The sequence below is a fragment of the Vigna umbellata genome, chromosome 5, assembly GCF_029865625.1.
Source record: "Vigna umbellata cultivar VRB3 chromosome 5, Vumbellata_1.0, whole genome shotgun sequence".
Lineage (NCBI taxonomy): Eukaryota > Viridiplantae > Streptophyta > Magnoliopsida > Fabales > Fabaceae > Vigna > Vigna umbellata.
The window spans coordinates 32,313,167-32,331,303 of record NC_142169.1 but is presented as its reverse complement, the minus strand read 5'-3'; the positions used below and the strand labels follow the sequence as shown (position 1 = coordinate 32,331,303).

At 34.6% G+C, this 18,137-nt stretch overlaps 2 protein-coding genes across 3 annotated transcripts; both read right to left on the bottom strand.

Moving 5' to 3' along the window:
* Window positions 1-336: 336 nt before the first annotated feature.
* Window positions 337-2,785, bottom strand: LOC148198146 (uncharacterized). Its single transcript, XM_088114990.1, has 2 exons — window positions 2,588-2,785; window positions 337-2,382 (listed from the first exon to the last, which is right to left on the bottom strand). Exons 1-2 carry the CDS (start codon window positions 2,600-2,602, stop codon window positions 1,918-1,920), a joined length of 480 nt encoding a protein of 159 aa, XP_087971116.1. The 5' UTR covers window positions 2,603-2,785; the 3' UTR covers window positions 337-1,917.
* Window positions 2,786-8,402: 5,617 nt separating this feature from the next.
* On the bottom strand, window positions 8,403-16,351 carry LOC124834100 (Translation initiation factor 2, small GTP-binding protein). 2 transcript variants are annotated; one of them, XM_088116377.1, is made up of 8 exons: window positions 16,225-16,351; window positions 15,036-15,076; window positions 14,749-14,869; window positions 14,590-14,653; window positions 13,486-13,807; window positions 11,848-12,888; window positions 9,255-9,404; window positions 8,403-9,168 (listed from the first exon to the last, which is right to left on the bottom strand). In XM_088116377.1, exons 2-8 carry the CDS (start codon window positions 15,060-15,062, stop codon window positions 8,737-8,739), a joined length of 2,157 nt encoding a protein of 718 aa, XP_087972503.1. In that variant the 5' UTR covers window positions 15,063-15,076; window positions 16,225-16,351; the 3' UTR covers window positions 8,403-8,736. The 2 variants fall into 2 exon arrangements, with proteins under 2 accessions (XP_087972503.1, XP_087972504.1); XM_088116378.1 differs by having other exon boundaries at window positions 15,036-15,090; window positions 16,225-16,331.
* Between the last annotated feature and the right edge of the window lie 1,786 nt (window positions 16,352-18,137).

Here is an 18,137-nt window from a genome sequence, read left to right as displayed (position 1 = left end):
GCAAATCATCAATCACAAGTCATTTTTTTCAGGTAAGACACCTTGTAGGCAGTTCACAACCTTTCTTTGTCCTTGTCAAATATTGTAAAGCATCAATTTCTCCTTCATCCATTGCACAACTGATTCTTTAAGAAAATAAAAATCTGAACAATAAAAGCTAGACAAACAAATTTCAATACGAGCGCAGTAGTGAGGCGAACATCCATCCCTCCTTCCCCAAATAAATAAATAACGAGTACATTACAGGGCATCAGCCTCTGAATTAGTGATGAGAATGAAATAGATTGCCAGAAAAAATAGTGATTAAATGCCACCAACAAACACAAGAAAGAGAGATCAACAAAGAAAACTAACTTTTTCTTCTTCTTTATCTTGGTTTTCTTGTTTTCTATCTCATGTAGAATGTTAAAAACTAAAATATAAGTCATATAAGGAATTTAGCCTTGCTATGGGTCAAAGATACAAGTCGCAGCCAAGACGAAGGTGTACCAACATGATTTCCACTACCAAGTTTGGGACCATAAGTAGACCTAGATCACACATCTAACACAATAACTCAACAGCTGGACCATAGCAAAATGTGTACCTCGAACTCAGGTTTCGTACAGAAGCCACTGGATCAAAACCACAACGCATTACCAACCCTCACTTTCAATTTCTTTAGTCAATATGGAAACAGCACGGTGCTACACAAACAAAACCACAAAAAGTAAAGGGTTTCCCTCCTGCATCATGAAAAATCCCATAGAGACTGCTATAACTTTGCTTTTGGCTGGGAATAAATTGAAGCAAAGAATTTTTCTGGCAAGAACGAAATTTTCTTGAGATGAAGTAACAAAATAAAATATTAAATATGATATGGAGATGTTGAAAAAACCTTCGTAACATTGAAAGTAATTTGAAACAACAATATAAATGTTAATTGAACCCATTAATTATAAATGTTCTGAACTCCCTTGAAATTGGACTTTAAGCATCCAAATGAAAAGAAGAGAGCATAAAATTGTCGAATGTAGAAAAGATCTTGAAGAGAAAGATTGAAATGCATACTGATTATGCATATTGCTTATCATGGAAATCAACCGATGCCAGCAGCCTAGCAAGAATAAGTGACAAACATATGAAGCCTATTAAAATACTTCATCATCGACAAACATATGCAGACCAATCTATTATCTTACAAAATTTTCCCGACTTCAAATACAAAATGACTTTTAAATTTGTTCTCCGAAATTTTCCAGATATATGCAGACTCAAGAATGGGAACCATTGTCATTTCCAAATCTCATCAAATACATATGAGGACATGAGTTATAAAAAAATCAGAACAAACTGATTTTCAAAACAATTTATCTCAGGTTGCAATGCCAAAAAAATTCCATAAATTGCAACCACTCAAGACCTCTAACAAGCTGAACCAAAAATTTGCACGCACGAGAAAACCAATCAAAAAGTGCTGACGGCTAGAAAGAGATTATGCACATAACAGCCTTCAAAAAATTTCAGTATTGATATGTACACCACTTCTCCAAATTGGGACAAGTAGAAACCCCCAGAATATCAAAGAATCCAAATTTCACCAACCTCTCCAACAGCAGCACTTGATCAAGCAACCATCCATTCTCCAATCCATATTAACCCGTTCCAACTCTTGAATCCATAAGCATTGAATTGCAGCAAGTTTCCTGTCTATAAGTTCTTACACCACATTTCTCTAAATGAACAAGAATGCAAATGAGGGTCTGACATTACACAGTTCCAGCCTCTCAAGTAACATCTCTACCACTTTTATTGATAATCCAATTACCTCCCTTACGAGCCATCATAATGTCACAATTTCATCATTTTACTTACACCACTTCATATTGAGCAGATTATCCTAAAACCCAATCGAACGCAAGGAATCTAAAATAGTAACTAATCCAAATGAGGGTTGCATTCTTTGGAATAGAAATCATTCTTATCCATCAAAGTTCTCAACATGGCCTGAGTGAAATTAGGGTCATTGGGATCACTCGTGGGAGACTCATTAGGTGATTCCAACACTTTGGGCCGCGAAAAACAAAACCCACACCCATTCCCTCTCCTTCTTCCTCCACTATCACCGTCGACGACAATCACCTTACCTTCTTCGTTCCCCTGACGCGATTTCGCAAGAAGACTCTTTCTGCTTCTGACTCTGCGTATTTGCTTCTTCGCTTTCGCGAATTGATGCACAACCACCTTCCCAAAATCACTAACCCTTCGTCTTCTGCGAAGTTGACTCTTCCCCATTTCGGAATCGTCGTCACTGCCTCCTTCGTAACCGCGACGATCGGCGTCCGAGAACGAAACCCCCTCCTCCTCGGAACAACCAGACATCAATTCCAACCGCGCTTGTTTCTGGGTGGCAGCGAATTAGGTCACGCAAATTAGGACTCTCAACTATCATCAAAGTTGAATTTGGGTAATAATAATATTGAATAATGAACAGTTAAGAGGAGAGAGAAATATGGTGCGAAATTGGGCAAAACAAACGAATGAATGCCTAATAGTAAGAAAGAAAAAAGTGGAAACTGGTTCATTTGATTTGGATTTTAATTTCAACCTTATGTGTATGCATATATACTATGTATGATGTTTGTCCTAAGCTGCCTCATTTGATTTGAGTGAGCGAACTCCTTCCTTAATCTTTACGACTCGAAGTCCTTGATCTTGATCTTGTAATCCAGAACAGAGTCCACGTGGGCGATGTTAGGTTTAGGTAATCCCAACAGTAGCAGCTTTGTCTTTGAGTTTAGTATCTTTGGCTTCATTTTTATAATGATACTCTGTTCTGTCTGTATCACATAATTGATTTTGGGACCAAATAACCCTTTTTTTCTCAACAGATTATCATCCACACAACACATCCATCTTGCTTTTTCATAAAACTATGACAAATCAATCAAAATGAAGTTGTGAAGTAAAATCTGTGGTGGCCATCTAACAAAGGGACGGCTTTATCCAGGGTTGTGCTCAGATCTTTTGAAACTCGTGAAAAATAAATTATATTTCAGTTATATCCTAACGTAATTTATTAACTTTCATTTTGTTTTTTATTTTATTCTAAAGAATTTAATTAAGTTTTTAAAATAGGCCTAGTTTATCATGCTTAGTCTTGAATCAATTTCAAATTAAATCTTTAATGTTATGTTTTAAAAGTTTATTTTAATGACTGTAAAATTTTAAATTTTTATGACCATAAATAATATCATGCCTGTCAAGTGTGACTCAATTTAAAAGCTTCAAAATTCAAACAGATGTAACTTATGGTTCACTGGAAGTCTTGTCAATAACTAACACCAAGAGAGTTGACCACATACAAAATACAATTCATTATATAATATAAAATTTAGCTAAACATACTCTTAAATCAAAATTCATTTTATATCAATGATCAATTCTTTAATATCAAATTAAACACGTAAAACTTATTTAAAATTGTGTTAATTATTACACAATTTCACATCAATCAACCATAGAAATAATAATATTTTTTTTTTATATTTTCGTCTAAAGAGGATATGGTGTGAAACTAAGATTTTTCAAAATTTACAATTTGAAATGTTTATTTTTATTTTTATATTTTATTTACTGGTTAAAAATAATAATTTAGAGAACATTATTTCTGTTTTTTATAAATTATTCTGATTGAGGAAAATTGGAATATATTTTCCTAAAGAGTGAATTTTTTTAATTTAATGCAGAAAACATGTCACGACATTCAATTATATATATATATATATATATATATATATATATATATATATATATATATATATATATATATATATATATATATATATATATATATATAGTTTTTATTAGTTTATATTATATAATTTTATAAATTTATGAAATATTGTTGTTCTCTTTAGGTATACATTTTTATATTTTTATTTATTAAATCTACAACCTGTAATTTGTAATTTGTAACCTGTAACTTATAACTTATAACCTGCAATTTATAACTTATAACTTTAACTTGAAACTTGTAACCTGTAACCTAAAACATGTAACCTGTAACCTCCAACACGCAACTTACAATCTGCAACATATAACCTATAACCTGTAGTCTACAACCTATAACCTGTAATTTGTAACGTGTAATCTGCAACATGTAACTTGTAACTCGTAACCTATAACTTGTAACATGTAACCTGCAACATACAACTTGCAACTTGTAATTAGTAACTTGTAACTCGTAACTTGTAACCTGCAACCTGCAACCTACAACCTCCAACCCGTAACCTGTAACTTGTAGCTTGCAATCTGTAACTTCCAACTTGCAACCTGTAACTTCCAACTTGCAACCTGCATCCTGCAACCATTAACCTACAACCTGTAACCTGCAACTTCTAACCTGCAACTTGTAACCTGCAATCCGCAACCTACAACCTGCAATCAGCAACCTACAACCTGCAATCAGCAACCTACAACCTGCAACCTGTAACCTGCAACTTGCAACCTCCAACATGTAACCTGCAACCTATAACCTGTAATCTGTAACATCCAACCTACAACTTGTAACCTGCAACTAGTAACTTGCAACCTGCAATATGCAACCTACAACCTACAACCTGGAACTTGTAACCTGGAACCTGGAACCTGTAACCTGCAACCTGCAACCTATAACATGTAACTTGTAACCTACAAAATGAAACCTGTAACAAATAACCTATAACGTTTAACTTGTAACCTGTAACATTTAACGTTTAACATTTAACTTGTAAGGTTTAACCTTAACGTTTAACATTTAACTTGTAAGGTTTAACCTTTAACGTTTAACATATAAATTCTAACCTTTAACCATTAACCTTTAACCTGTAACCTAAACTGTAACCTTTATCCTTTAACCTGTAACCTGCAACCTGCAATTTGCAACCTACAACATGCAACCTGCAGCCTATAACCTGCAGTCTGTAACCTGTAACCTATAACTTGTAACTATAACCTGTAACATGTAACTTGTAACTTGTAACTTGTAACTTGTAACTTGTAACTCGTAACCTGCTACTTGTAATTATAACTTGCAACTTGTAACTAGTAACCTGTAACCTGCAACCTATAATATGCAACCTATAAACCTGCAACCTACAATCTATTATCTGCAACCTGTTACCCCTAACCTGCAACTTGAAACCCGCAACCTTTAACCTGTAACTTTCAACCTGCAACCTAGAACTTGAAATCTGCAATCTATAACCTATAACATATAACCTATAACCTATAACTTGTAACGTTTAACTTCTAATGTTTAACCTTTAACGTTTAACGTTTAAATTGTAACCTTTAACATGTAACCTGTAACATGCAACCTTTAGCCTACAACTTGCAACTTGTAACTGCAACCTGCCACCTGCAAATTGCAACCTGCAACCTGTAGCCTGCAACCTGTAATCTGCAACCTATAACTTATAACCTACAACCTACAACCTACAACCCTTTAACTTATAACATGTAACTTGCAACATGCAACCTATAACTTGTAACATGTAACCTGCAACTTGCAACTTGCAACTTGTAATGTGTAACCTGCAACTTGTAACCTACAACCTAACATGCAACATGTAACTTATAACTTACAACTTATAACTTGTAACCTGCAACCTGTAACCTGCAACCTGCAGCCTACAACCTGTAACTTGCAATATGTAACTGTAACTTGCTTAACCTGTAACTTGCTTACAACCTGCAACCTACAACTTGTAATTTGTAACCTGTAACTCGCAACTTGTAACCTACAACCTACAACCTACAACTTGTAACTAGTAACTTGTAATTGGTAATCTATAACATGTAACCTGTAACATAATATGTAACCTGCAACCTGCAACCTGCAACCTACAACCTACAACTTGCAACCTGCAACATACAACCTGCAACCTGCAACCTGCAACTTGCAACATGCAACCTGCAACCTGTAAATTAATTATTTTAAATTATTTCTTTAAATACGACGTTTTAAATTCCTTCTTAACCTTTTTTACTTTGGTTTACTTTTTGTTTTCTTGATGTATTAGCTTTGGTGTTTGTATGGGTACATATTAGTTAATTAAATTTATTTTTAGACTTTTAGGATTCAATGTTCCTCGACATCTTTATATATGTGATTTACCACATTAATTACGTATGCCAAGTACGAATAATGTCTAATCGATATTCGTTCGATGTATGTCAAAAATTATATGTTAATATGATTTATTTTTCATCTCTATTTATATATATATATATATATATATATATATATATATATATATATATATATATATATATATATATATGCTTTTAAATTGATATACATATGTAAAATTAATATGATATAAGTTCTTGTACTTTTAATACCACTTTAGGTATTTAATTACATTTTAAATTGTTTATCTGTTATAAATTTTAATTGTATAGAATAAACATTTACCTTTTAGAATTCACAAGCTAAATTACCTTGTATATTAAAAATTATAAAAATTGAATCCTTTAACTAGAAATAACCTTACAGTTTAAAAACATTTAAAAATAAATTAATTAAAAAATTAAAATTGACGTAAATTGGATCCAATAATTACAAAAATTCATAATTTAATTTTTATAATTTTAAATGTAAATATTTATAATTAATAAATAAAAGAAAGCATAAAATTGTACACACATAAAAATATAAAATCCTACACCTCGGTAAATTTTCTCTGCACTTGTATATATAGAAAAAAATCATTTTAATCTTTTTGAACTGTGTAATTCAAAAGTTAAAAATGATTTTAGAATTACATAATTCAGAAATAAAAGATGAGTTTAAAATGTTGGAGAAAATTAAAACTAAATCAATTTTAAATTACATAATTTAAATTTTATTTTTTTAATCATCTAATTCGAAAGTCTTATTTTTAGAAAAAAATACTTCTAAATTACATAATATAAAACTTACTTTTAACTTTTAAATTTTTGAATTACATCATTCCAATGTCATTGAATTACATCATTCCAATGTCATTTATGGGAGTGAACAAAGTTGCCTTCATTCATAAATATAGACTCTTTTATAGCCAATTTATTATTTACTTGTCCAATTTATTCGTTTGAGTGTTGCTCCCTCACCACGACAAGCTCCTTGTTCCTCCTCAAATTCTTTTATTTTCAAAACTATGCTTATGTTAAAAGTTAAAACTTTTTTTTACTTTTACCATGAATTTTTAACTTATTTCTCAAAATCTAATTTTATCTTATTCATATTCCGTGAACGCAACAGCTACACCTCACTTCTATGTCAACTCAATCTTCTTCAACCTACTTGTATCCACGTCAAATATGAATTTTTAATTATCTTTTGTTGATGAAGTATAAAACTATCATGTATTCTATTATACCTAATACTTATTATTGAATTTTAGTTAATTAATCTTTTAAATTTGAATGATGAAAATCCATATCTGTCGCGGATACAAGTAGGTAGAAGAAGATTGAATTGACATGGGGGTGGGGGTGCAGCTGCTACGTTCGGAGAATATGAATAAGGTAAAATTAGGGTTTGGAAAATAAATTAAAAATTCGTGGTAAAAATAAAAAAGTTTTAACTTTTAACCTAACAATAGTTTTGAAAATAAAAGAATTTGAAGAGGTGCATGGAGCATGCTCTGGTGAGGAGGGAACAACACTCTATTCCTTTTTGTCAACTGCCCTAACCATAGGCCCATCCACTAAAACAACCATATCCCCTGATATTACCATAAAAGCTAAAAAAATATATGAAAATTATTCTTTATTATATACAAAAGAATTAATTAAGTATTTAATCCCTAAATTTTTATGTGAAATTAAAATTTGTTTTTATTAATAATTTTGATATATTTTAATTTTAAAATTTTAAAAATTAAGTAAATATCTTCTTTTTAATCTAATAATGATAAATCTTATTAATATATTAAACACTTTTTATATTAATATATGAATTGTTTAACCATTTTATATATTTTTATTTCAATATTTACTAAAACATACATAAAAAGAATTTTAATATAATTGAATTAAAAATATTATAATATTTATTTTTTAAATTTAAAAATAAAAATGTATTAAAGTTTCAATATAAAAAAGAATTTCAAATTTGCATCAACTAAAAACATACGTCATCCTAAAAATAACAATTTTGACAAAACTCGTAAAGTTTGTGGTGAGTACATGGTCACTTAACGTTAAAAAATGAGAAATTTCATTGGACAATTGTATATATTATTTAAATATTTATTAGAGATATGAAGATGTTTTCTTCATTTTTGAAATTATCATTACCTAATACTAGTACCCATATAAGCATATGCGTAATTTCTAAAAAACTTCAGAAAAAAGCATAAAAACCAAAAAAAAAATGAACAATTATTTAATGAAGTTAACAAATATACTTTCTTTTATTGGTTCCAATAATTCCCACGACGAAAATAAAAATATTTCTTTGAGCTTAAATGGTAAGCTGACGCATTCCTATTCAAGGAACTATGAGATGAAAATGGGTACATCTTATGGTCCAAAATCAGACTATTATACGTGCCAAGCACATGTCAAAAAAACCTAGTAGATTAGTCCTTTCAAATTGTGCCTCAAATCTAATTACATTTTCTTTTGGTACAACAAAGAATAATTACTCTAACTTCCATATGCGTTTTGCTGGCTGTGTGTAATGTCTCACAAAAATGGGTTTTGATGAATTCTGAAATAACTTGATCAACATTCAATTCGAACAGCACCACTCTCTGACTTAATGAACTTGGGCTTCCTTACAACTTGTTCTAAGCACTGAATAACATCTCCAACTTGGAAATCATACCAATTGCTAATTACTAGTCCACACTCACTTCCCTTTTTCACAGTATCCACATCCTGCTTCTCCCGCTTAAGAGACGTACAATGTCCTTCAAACACCACTTCTCCACTCCTCAGAAGCCTCATGGTTGCTGATCTTGTCACAAAACCATCAATAACACGACAACCAGCTATCTTCACATCAGGACCCTTCGACTTGCTCCCTTTGATTTCAAATATGTTAAGCACTTCTGCCTGTCCAGCCACCTGGGTTTCAGAAGTTCCAGGGGCCTTCTCTATTATCAAATTGCCTATGTCCTCCAAAAGGTGGTAAATTACACGGTGCAGGATTATCTATAACAACCATACAGAAGTCAACTTGAAGTCAAAGGTTTGTGTTAGAATCTCTAGCATGGCATAAGTTTACAAGTTAATAATACCTTGATACTGGCACGAGTTGCTGCCTGACTTAGAGCAGTAGGAGGACTTTTGACATTGAATCCAACTATGCAAGCACCGCAAGCTTGTGCTAAGTCCACATCAGATTGAGAAAGTGGCCCGACGCCAACATGGACAACATTCACCAAAACCTAGAAATTAAATTAGAGACTTTCAACAAGAAACTTAAAATTTCATGATAACTGCAGTATTTTGTTGGTTGATACAAAGCTGATTCAAGCATGAATGTCACAAAAAGAAATCAGCATGTATGCCAGACCTGGTAATAATTAAAAGCAAATCATTTCCAATTTCCAAACTATATTGTGAAGGATCAACTGGAACTAATTAACAGTTATTAAATATATTTTTAAAACTGATTACTCCACTGAATACCCTTTCATATGTCATTTTCATCATACCACCAAACAAACATTATTATATGGGTTAAATGATGGCATTCATATAACTAATATATCAAGAATCAATCATATTTTGTCGTAAACCAGGCATTTTCCCCAAAATTCCTTATCAGCTATAAACGTGTCCATGAACGATTTCACTTTGTCTCACACACCACTAGCCACTCAAGCAATTGTAGTTTCAAAAAAGGATAAAACATAAAGTCACATTACCTACTGACAAGCTTAAATTGTTAGGATTAAGAAAAACCAAACAGGAAGAAGGTCCAAACTAGTTAGTAAAGAAAAGGCTTTGATACTGTTGAATATAGTGAAAAACTATATTTAGATTAATCTCCCTTTGTGTAAAATACACACATAGGGTTCTCTATTTATAATAGAAGAAATATGGGCTAAGCCCAAAATACAAATGAGAAATAATAACAAACTAACTAAAAGATAAAAGATATAATATATCTAACACTCCCCCTCAAGCTGGAGCATACAAATTGTATGAACTAAGCTTGAAATAGATGAACTCAGTGTTGAACTAGATGATTTGTCTTCAAGAGTGTGAGGCAAACATAGATGGACTAACAGCAGCTTGTGAAACTTCAACTTCAAAAGTGGATGAAGGAGAGCCGTGTGGACAATGATAAACTGCAAGGACTGATTCCCAATCGATGATGGATGAGTGACGGGATCAACAGTAGTAGCTGAAAGCTAAGAGCTACAAAACTGCAGGGACTACACTAAATCCTCATCAATGATGGATGGGTGACGGGATCAACAGTAGTAGCTGAAATCTACAAAACTGCAGGGACTACACCCATATTTATGTGACTTGCAGTGTCTTGGAAACGTACACCCCCTTAGTGTGAAGGTGGAAATGTGAAAGATCACAGTTGCTGAACCACTAAAACAAAACAAAATATTAAGCTACAATGCTGAAACAAAGACATCAAGATATGTTGGAGGTCCAAGATTCTTTGCTGGACAACTCCCAAGTGGTGATACTCAGCCGTGTATCACAAGAAGATCGGGCTAAACTCTAGCATCGAACAACGGCAAACAGTGCTAACTCTAGCACCAAACAGCAGCAAACAGTGCTAACTCTAGCACTGAAAAGTGGCAAACAGTGTCGAACAGCGGCAAACTAAACGGCGCCGGACAGTAGAAACGGCACCTGGACAGCGATCAATAGTGGCTGGACAGTGGTCAAACGGCGCGGACAGCGGGAAACGGCGCCTGGACAGCGGGAAACGGCGCGTGGACAGCAGCAAACGGCGCGGGGACAGCGGCGATGGTCTGGTTGGCGAGACCGACTCCGATCATCAAGTTGGGCAGCCATGGAGAGGGAGAAACCCTAAAAAATTCAAAGTACTCCGATTGATGCAACGACCACAGATCCAGAAAGAGGGCGAAGAGGCGATCACGGCAGTGCTGATCGGCGGCGGAAAGCTCCGGCGACGCGCCGGCACGCGCGCCGGCAGCGGCGGCAGCGGTGACTCTTGCGGCGGCGCGTGAAGGCGCGTGAGAGGTCTGTTCGCCGCGATCTTCATACCACGGTGGTCGCCCGGTCGAGACGATTCCGATGGTGTGGTCGCCGGTCGATTCTGGAACTCCGGCGGCGGCGGCGGTGGCCGGAGGCGGCGACGGACTGGCCGGAAAGAAGCGGCGGCGACGGTGGAGAGATCTGACTGCACGGTGCTGACTGTGGCACAGATTTAAGAGAAAAAAGAAAGAGAGAAGGGTTGCCCACTGAAATTTTAGGGGCTGCCGGCGGCCATGGCGGCCAGCCGCCGGCAGACAGCAGAGACACCAGAAGAAGATCAGAGAACCTGCTCTGATACCATGTTGAATATAGTGAAAAACTATATTTAGATTAATCTCCCTTTGTGTAAAATACACACGTAGGGTTCTCTATTTATAATAGAAGAAATATGGGCTAAGCCCAAAATACAAATGAGAAATAATAACAAACTAACTAAAAGATAAAAGATATAATATATCTAACAGATACCAAAAGGGTCAAAGCTGAAACTCACATCTCTAGCACTAGCATGATAAAAACATAAACTGTTTTCTCTGCCCTCACTCTGCCTGTGGATAAAAGGTGAAAAGCTTGCATCTATAAACACTAGCATGTATGAGCAAAAGAAAAGTTTACTATAGGACTATAATCTTCACAAACCTGAGCACTGTTTAAAGTTTTCAAAGCATCAGTGACAGCTTGAACAGTTCCCTGAACATCTGCTTTTACTATCACTGGCATTTCAACCCTCACTGGAACCTCCATGGAATCATCTGAAGTAGTTGGTTTGTCCTGTATCATCTTATCCCTTAGCCTGTTCTCCTCATATTTCTTTTGCCTACCAGAACTAAGCATTCTAGCTCGCTCCTCAGAATGAACAACAATAACATCATCACCAGCCATTGGCAACCCTCTAAGCCCTTCAATCTCAACAGGCATAGCAGGCATTGCTCGTTGAGTTAACTTCCCTGCCATATCTTTAATAGCCCTTATTCTTCCCCATTGTGAGCCTACGACAACATGCTGACCACAAACTAGAGTCCCTGCCTTTACTATAGTAGTTACCAATGGACCACGTCCCTTGTCAAGTCTTGCTTCCACCACATATGCTTGAGCAGGCCCATCAATTCGTGCTTTAAGATCCATCATATCCGCCTGAAGTAGTAAGGCTTCCTCTAGGTTATCCAGTCCAATTTTTTCAGTTGCTGAAACTTCAACAACCTGAACATCCCCACCCATCTCCTCCAGCAGCAAGCCCTCTGAAGCAAGCTGTAGTTTAACTTTTTCAGGATTTGCACCTGGTTTATCACATTTATTAATTGCAACTACAATTGGTACATTAGCTGCCTTTGCATGGGACATAGCTTCAAGTGTTTGAGGCATGACACCATCATCTGCAGCAACAACCAGCACCACTATATCTGTAACTGCTGCACCCCTTGCCCGCATCGCACTAAATGCAGCATGACCAGGAGTATCAAGAAATGTGATTGATGCTCCTGATGGCATGACCACAACAAAAGCACCTAGATGTTGAGTTATGCCACCAGCCTCCCTGGCTGCCACTGATGTTTGACGCAAGGCATCAAGAAGAGATGTTTTACCATGATCAACATGACCCATCACAGTTACAACTGCAGAACGAGGTAAAATTTCAGTACCTTCAGCAGAATGTAGCCTCTTAACATTGATGCCAGCCTCCTGCAGCAGCAAGGAACTAATTAAGTGAATAGATTACACAAAAAGAGAAAAATGAATGTTCATCATGTGACAAATTGAGGCGGGGAAAGGAGGGTGAAGGCATGCAATACCCATAATGGATGTGAAAAAATAAAATATTGTATGAATACCTTAATATAATGGCTCAACCATGGTTTTAAGTAAATTTTTTGTTCAAATCTACCATATTTTAGGCCTGGTCTTTCCGGTTACTTTTCTTCCCTTTATTTTTCTATGCATGCCGAAACCTTTGGACGGAAGGGAAGGTGCACAAAACAGCCCAATACCAACTAATTTCAGGAAAAGCTTCATAAAGCTCCACTTAACTCCATCAAAACTTCACCAATGATATTTTAGATTTGATTCAAAATTCAAATCACTAAAACACTACAAAAGCTAACTCCAAATCTCATATACTTTGAGCTAAAACATAAGTCAAACAAGAGCTACTTTGAATTTATTCTAAATGAGTTATGACAGGGATAGACAAACAAGTATTGGGATCAAAAGAAGATAGTAGGTACTAGTTCCTAATATTCACTGGTTAAAAGTCATTTGCCACTAAGAAGGAGAAAATACCATTGCGGCAAGTTCAGCAACATCCATGCTGAGAAGCTCAAACTCTGATTCAACCTTTTCACCAACATTCGTGAGGATATCCTGCAAAGAAGATACTGATTTTCCAGTGCGCTTTGCCAGTTCAACAAGGGTCATGCCTTCAAATATTTCTATTGTTTTATCAGGATTTGATTTGTTAGCTGAGACATTAGGAAGGGCATAAGGAGCTTTAACAGGTGGATAGTTTCTACCATCCCTTTTCACATATTTCACCCTCTTCGGGGTCTTCACACCTAATGGTTCATCACTTCTTGCCCAGATAGGAGAACTAGCATGGAAGCACCTACAAATGTAATCAAAACACCTTATATCGGTGCCTTTTCCTTTTCATTTAAGAAACTTTTGCAGAAGAGTCAACTACTAAATCTCCAAACACTTCAGGATTTCAACTAATATCACTCCTTTATTTCAAGTAAAATGAAATAAGTTTTAGCCTAAGCATTTACATCTACAGGTGAAGATGATTGACAAAAATCTGGATTATTTTATGATACGATTGATAGCATATTACTAAAAATGCAATCAAAGCCCATCTAGATCCCTCTTAAAAGTCACCTGTTAATGCTAGTCACGTGATTTTCTTAAAAAAAAGGGATTGAGAACATAACAAGTAAAAGTTTTGCTCCAGAATTGACTAATCAAAGATCAACGAAGTATTTTTTTCCTCTACTGCTAATTATGTTACGTCAAATCTCACAACCCAATATAAGTAAGTAAATTTCACCCATCTATGTTCAATTTCAAAAACATCACAATTAATAAAATTATTTCCCATTGTTGAAACACCTATATAGGATGGTGGTAACACATTGGAATAAACCCATCTTATCACCAATGCAGTACTACCTATCTACTCGTACAATAGTTCTTATAAACTTAGGCTTCTTAAATGTTCCCTCACATAGTTGGCTTTCTGCTAGATCATATGTTCACATATTTGGAAGTTGAACTCACTGCTATTCCAATCACTATGCATAGGCCCGTTTTGTTATCATCCTCATATCACCTAACTGGTAACGCTATCAATGGTTTGCTTTGAAAAATGAAAATTGATTACTATTTTACCGTATTCCACATTCTTTAGTCTCACTGCCAAAACCAGCCACTCCCTGAGATTGGTTGATGAAATCTGCATCATGTAGGTAAGGGAATTAGTGATTAGCAGAGTATGTACAATATAAGAGCAAGAAAAATAATATTAAAAGGACACATCATGTCAATTACCTGTCACGCATTTTACTGATGCATAAACAGATTGTGCAGCAAAGGGGGATGCAAAACTTGATCCTGTCACGTGCCTAAATGCCGATGCAGTCAAAGCTCTAGTAAAATTCATATATATTTTCTGCATTCAGGTAACAAAAATGAACATTATCAGAAACTGAATGAGCTACATAGCATAGTAACTTGTACAGGAAAAGTTCAATCAGTTGTAAACTGGTTAATTATCACATTTAATACAAATTATCGATAAAAAAAGATATTGCATATGCAAATAAAAGTCGACCCACCTTCTTTCCAAGCTCGCGCCACGCCATTCATATGCATATAACTGCAAAAATAGGCCTAATGCAAATTATTTACAAAATAATGGACAGGGGAAGCTGTGGAAGTAATCAAAAGCACATCAATGGTGAATTTATTTGTCCAAATATAACCACAAAAATAAGAGCAGTTAAGAAAGATTGTACAAGACGTCTCTACGCCTCTCGCCTTCCAGCCCAAAAGAGTTAGGATAATGATTAGGGAAGACAAATAATATTAAAATAAATGCATAAACGGGTCAAAAACCACCATACATTATAGATTTTTTTAAGTAACTAAAAAACTCAGTTTCTATATAAGATTTAGCAAATCAATTTGACAATGGCATTCAAGGAAACCAAGATCACCACTACACTTTTCTAAATGACAAATAATGTTGACACAGGCAGCAGTCAAATTGCATTTAATCAATTTCACCGATATAATATTACCCTTTTGAGTGTCAATTTGTAATTTAACATATTTTACTACCCTCTTTGCAACACCACAGTTGTCAGACATGAGTAGAAGAATAAATGGGAAATCATTGCCACATTTATGTTCATCTGTTGTGACTTGTAAAGGGCAAACTCACTCGTCCCAGAAGAAGCTGGAGCTTGGGGTGAGAGCTCAACAGCTAAACAACAAATCCAAAACCAAGGGTAACAACCAAGTGGATGACCAGAATGCTTGTGGGATGGACCAAAATAAAAATTTGACCCATTAGGAAAAATATTTCAAACAAGGAAAAAAAAAATCCACCTTTGACGCATTTAATAATGGAGGGATTCAAGGATACCCAGTTAACCAATCAAACAATTTTACCAAAGGTAAATCCAATTAACCAATCCACCCATTACCTATCATGTCATTTTTCAACTTTTTCTTGTTCTTATTCTTGCTAAAGCTTGTGTGATCTAGTTTCAACTTAAATTGAGAAAATAGCACTTGGAGAAATATATATGGAGAAAAGTAGCCGTGATATAATGCAATATGACGGAAGCAAAGATAAAACAAATTAAGGGAGGGAACATGATTAAAGCATAGAGTGCAATAGCTAGGGTGAGAACGCGAGTGCAAACCTACAACAGCAACGTAAGGTTAATGAAATAAAGAGGGAAGATAAGAGTAGCGAAGAATTAGCTTATTGATAAGATGAAGAAAGAGAATTAGAACCTTTGAGAAAAGCGATTGGTATAATTAACAAAAACCACGATTCTCCAGTGAGGTGATGCTAAAGAACGACAACGGCCACTACCACCGCCATAGGCCACTCTTTCTGAAAAACCACTTACTTGAAAATTATGAATTTGATCAAGGGTGGCTGTAATACATTATAAGCCCGTACGGAAAATGGCACAAAGGCCCAACTAGCTTCGCCCCACCACGAAGCCCATATATGAAAAATTATGGCAAGCATCCCACAATTAGTAACTGGACTCTAATAATGACAGAAAAATACTAAAACACCCTTCATCGCTACACATTAGTACATCACTGCTATTGCTACCCACAACCGTAAAAAATTGTTTAAAATTTTTATTTTTTAATTTAATAGTTTAATTAATATTTCTTTAAATAAAATTATTAATGGTATAATACTTTTTAAAAGTTATTTAAATTCTTTTGTGGGATCAAGTTATAAGGTTTTAAAACTGGTGTTAATGTTCTTATTTTATTATTAATATACTTATTTTTGTCATGAAATAGATACAATCATATTTATTTACTTTTAGAAAAAAAATACTTGAACTATATCCATTTTTTTAATAAATATCCAACAACATTTTAGATTAATTTAAAAATAGTTTTTTAAAAACTTAACTTTTATATAGTTTCCTTATAATTAGAACATTTAAAATTAATATAGAATAAAAGAAACATCAATACGAGAGCAATGATTCTGTAAATAACACATATTAATAATTAACATAGTAAAAGCTCTTAAAAAGACAATGCATGGAATTTGGACTTAACAGTTGGTGTACAAGATTTGTGATGAATACTTTTTGGCAAAAAAATATAATTGGACCATTGTAAAGGAGTGTGTCAGTGAACACAGCAGCTAGCTCTTATTGTAGGTACTCTATGCCTTTTTTTGTACCATTCCAAACACAATTAATCATATCAATTATTTCTTAGCAGTCACAGAAAGAAATAACCTGATTTTACATTTGGCTAATTTCAAGTTATGGTGTAATCAACATGTTCTGTTACTGTACTTCCTTCCCGAAACATAGAACTTTCCACATTGTTATCGTTAGTTAAGATATACATGTATCAAAAAGCAGAAGGAAAACAAAATTTCTTCACTTCACGCTACTCAAAACAACATCAATATTTTAATTTCAAAAATGATGAAAAATACAACAAAAGAAGTTAGTCAATAATTGGTGATGGAATCTCATACTGGATAGTGCTAACATCTTACACATTTTAATATTCAGATGTTCTGTATTCTAACATCTTACACTTTTTTTTTTACTTAAATTTGATGTGTTATATAACGCTTCTCAGCTGACTTCATATAAATTTACTGTATAAAACAGAAACACATTCCTACGAGCCATTATAACATTATAGAAGTATGCTAGCAGAAAAGAATGATAACAGACAGAAAAATGTTGGTAATTAACAGAAAGAGAGTTTTCTGTGAAGAGGGATGGTCCTCCTTGATCTGCAAACGTGAGAGGGATGAGAGAGAACGGGAAGACCCCATTGAGTGGAGAGAACTATAGCGGGATATATGTTTTCCATGTTCATGCTGTCGACAACCTCAGTGTATAGTCTTACAATTCTGCTTGAAAACAATACCACTGCTAAGGAAAGCTTCCTACACCGTGACAACCTAAGACCACGCAATCTTCCATTCACAGACTTCACCCAACAACGTCTTCCATCCCTCATCATCTTTTCACTCGAACTTGTCAGCTTTTCATAGCCACATCTCGTGCGTTTGCTAGCCAAATATTGCCAACCCAACTTCACCATTGTGGCGTAATCAATCAACAGGAACAGATGATCGAGAGATAAAGATAACAGTTTTATATATATGAATCCTTGAACTCAAACATAAAGTGATGGAATGG

What these genes read in the sequence shown, in the direction of transcription:
- LOC124834100 (XM_088116377.1), bottom strand. Translation starts at nt 15,062, where the DNA reads ATGGCGTGGCGCGAGCTTGGAAAGAAG. An exon ending in GGCGCGAGCTTGGAAAGAAG is followed by an intron (nt 14,870 to 15,035) that starts GTGGGTCGACTT and finishes ACCTGAATGCAG; the next exon opens with AAAATATATATGAATTTTAC. An exon ending in CAACTCGTGCCAGTATCAAG is followed by an intron (nt 9,169 to 9,254) that starts GTATTATTAACT and finishes TGGTTGTTATAG; the next exon opens with ATAATCCTGCACCGTGTAAT.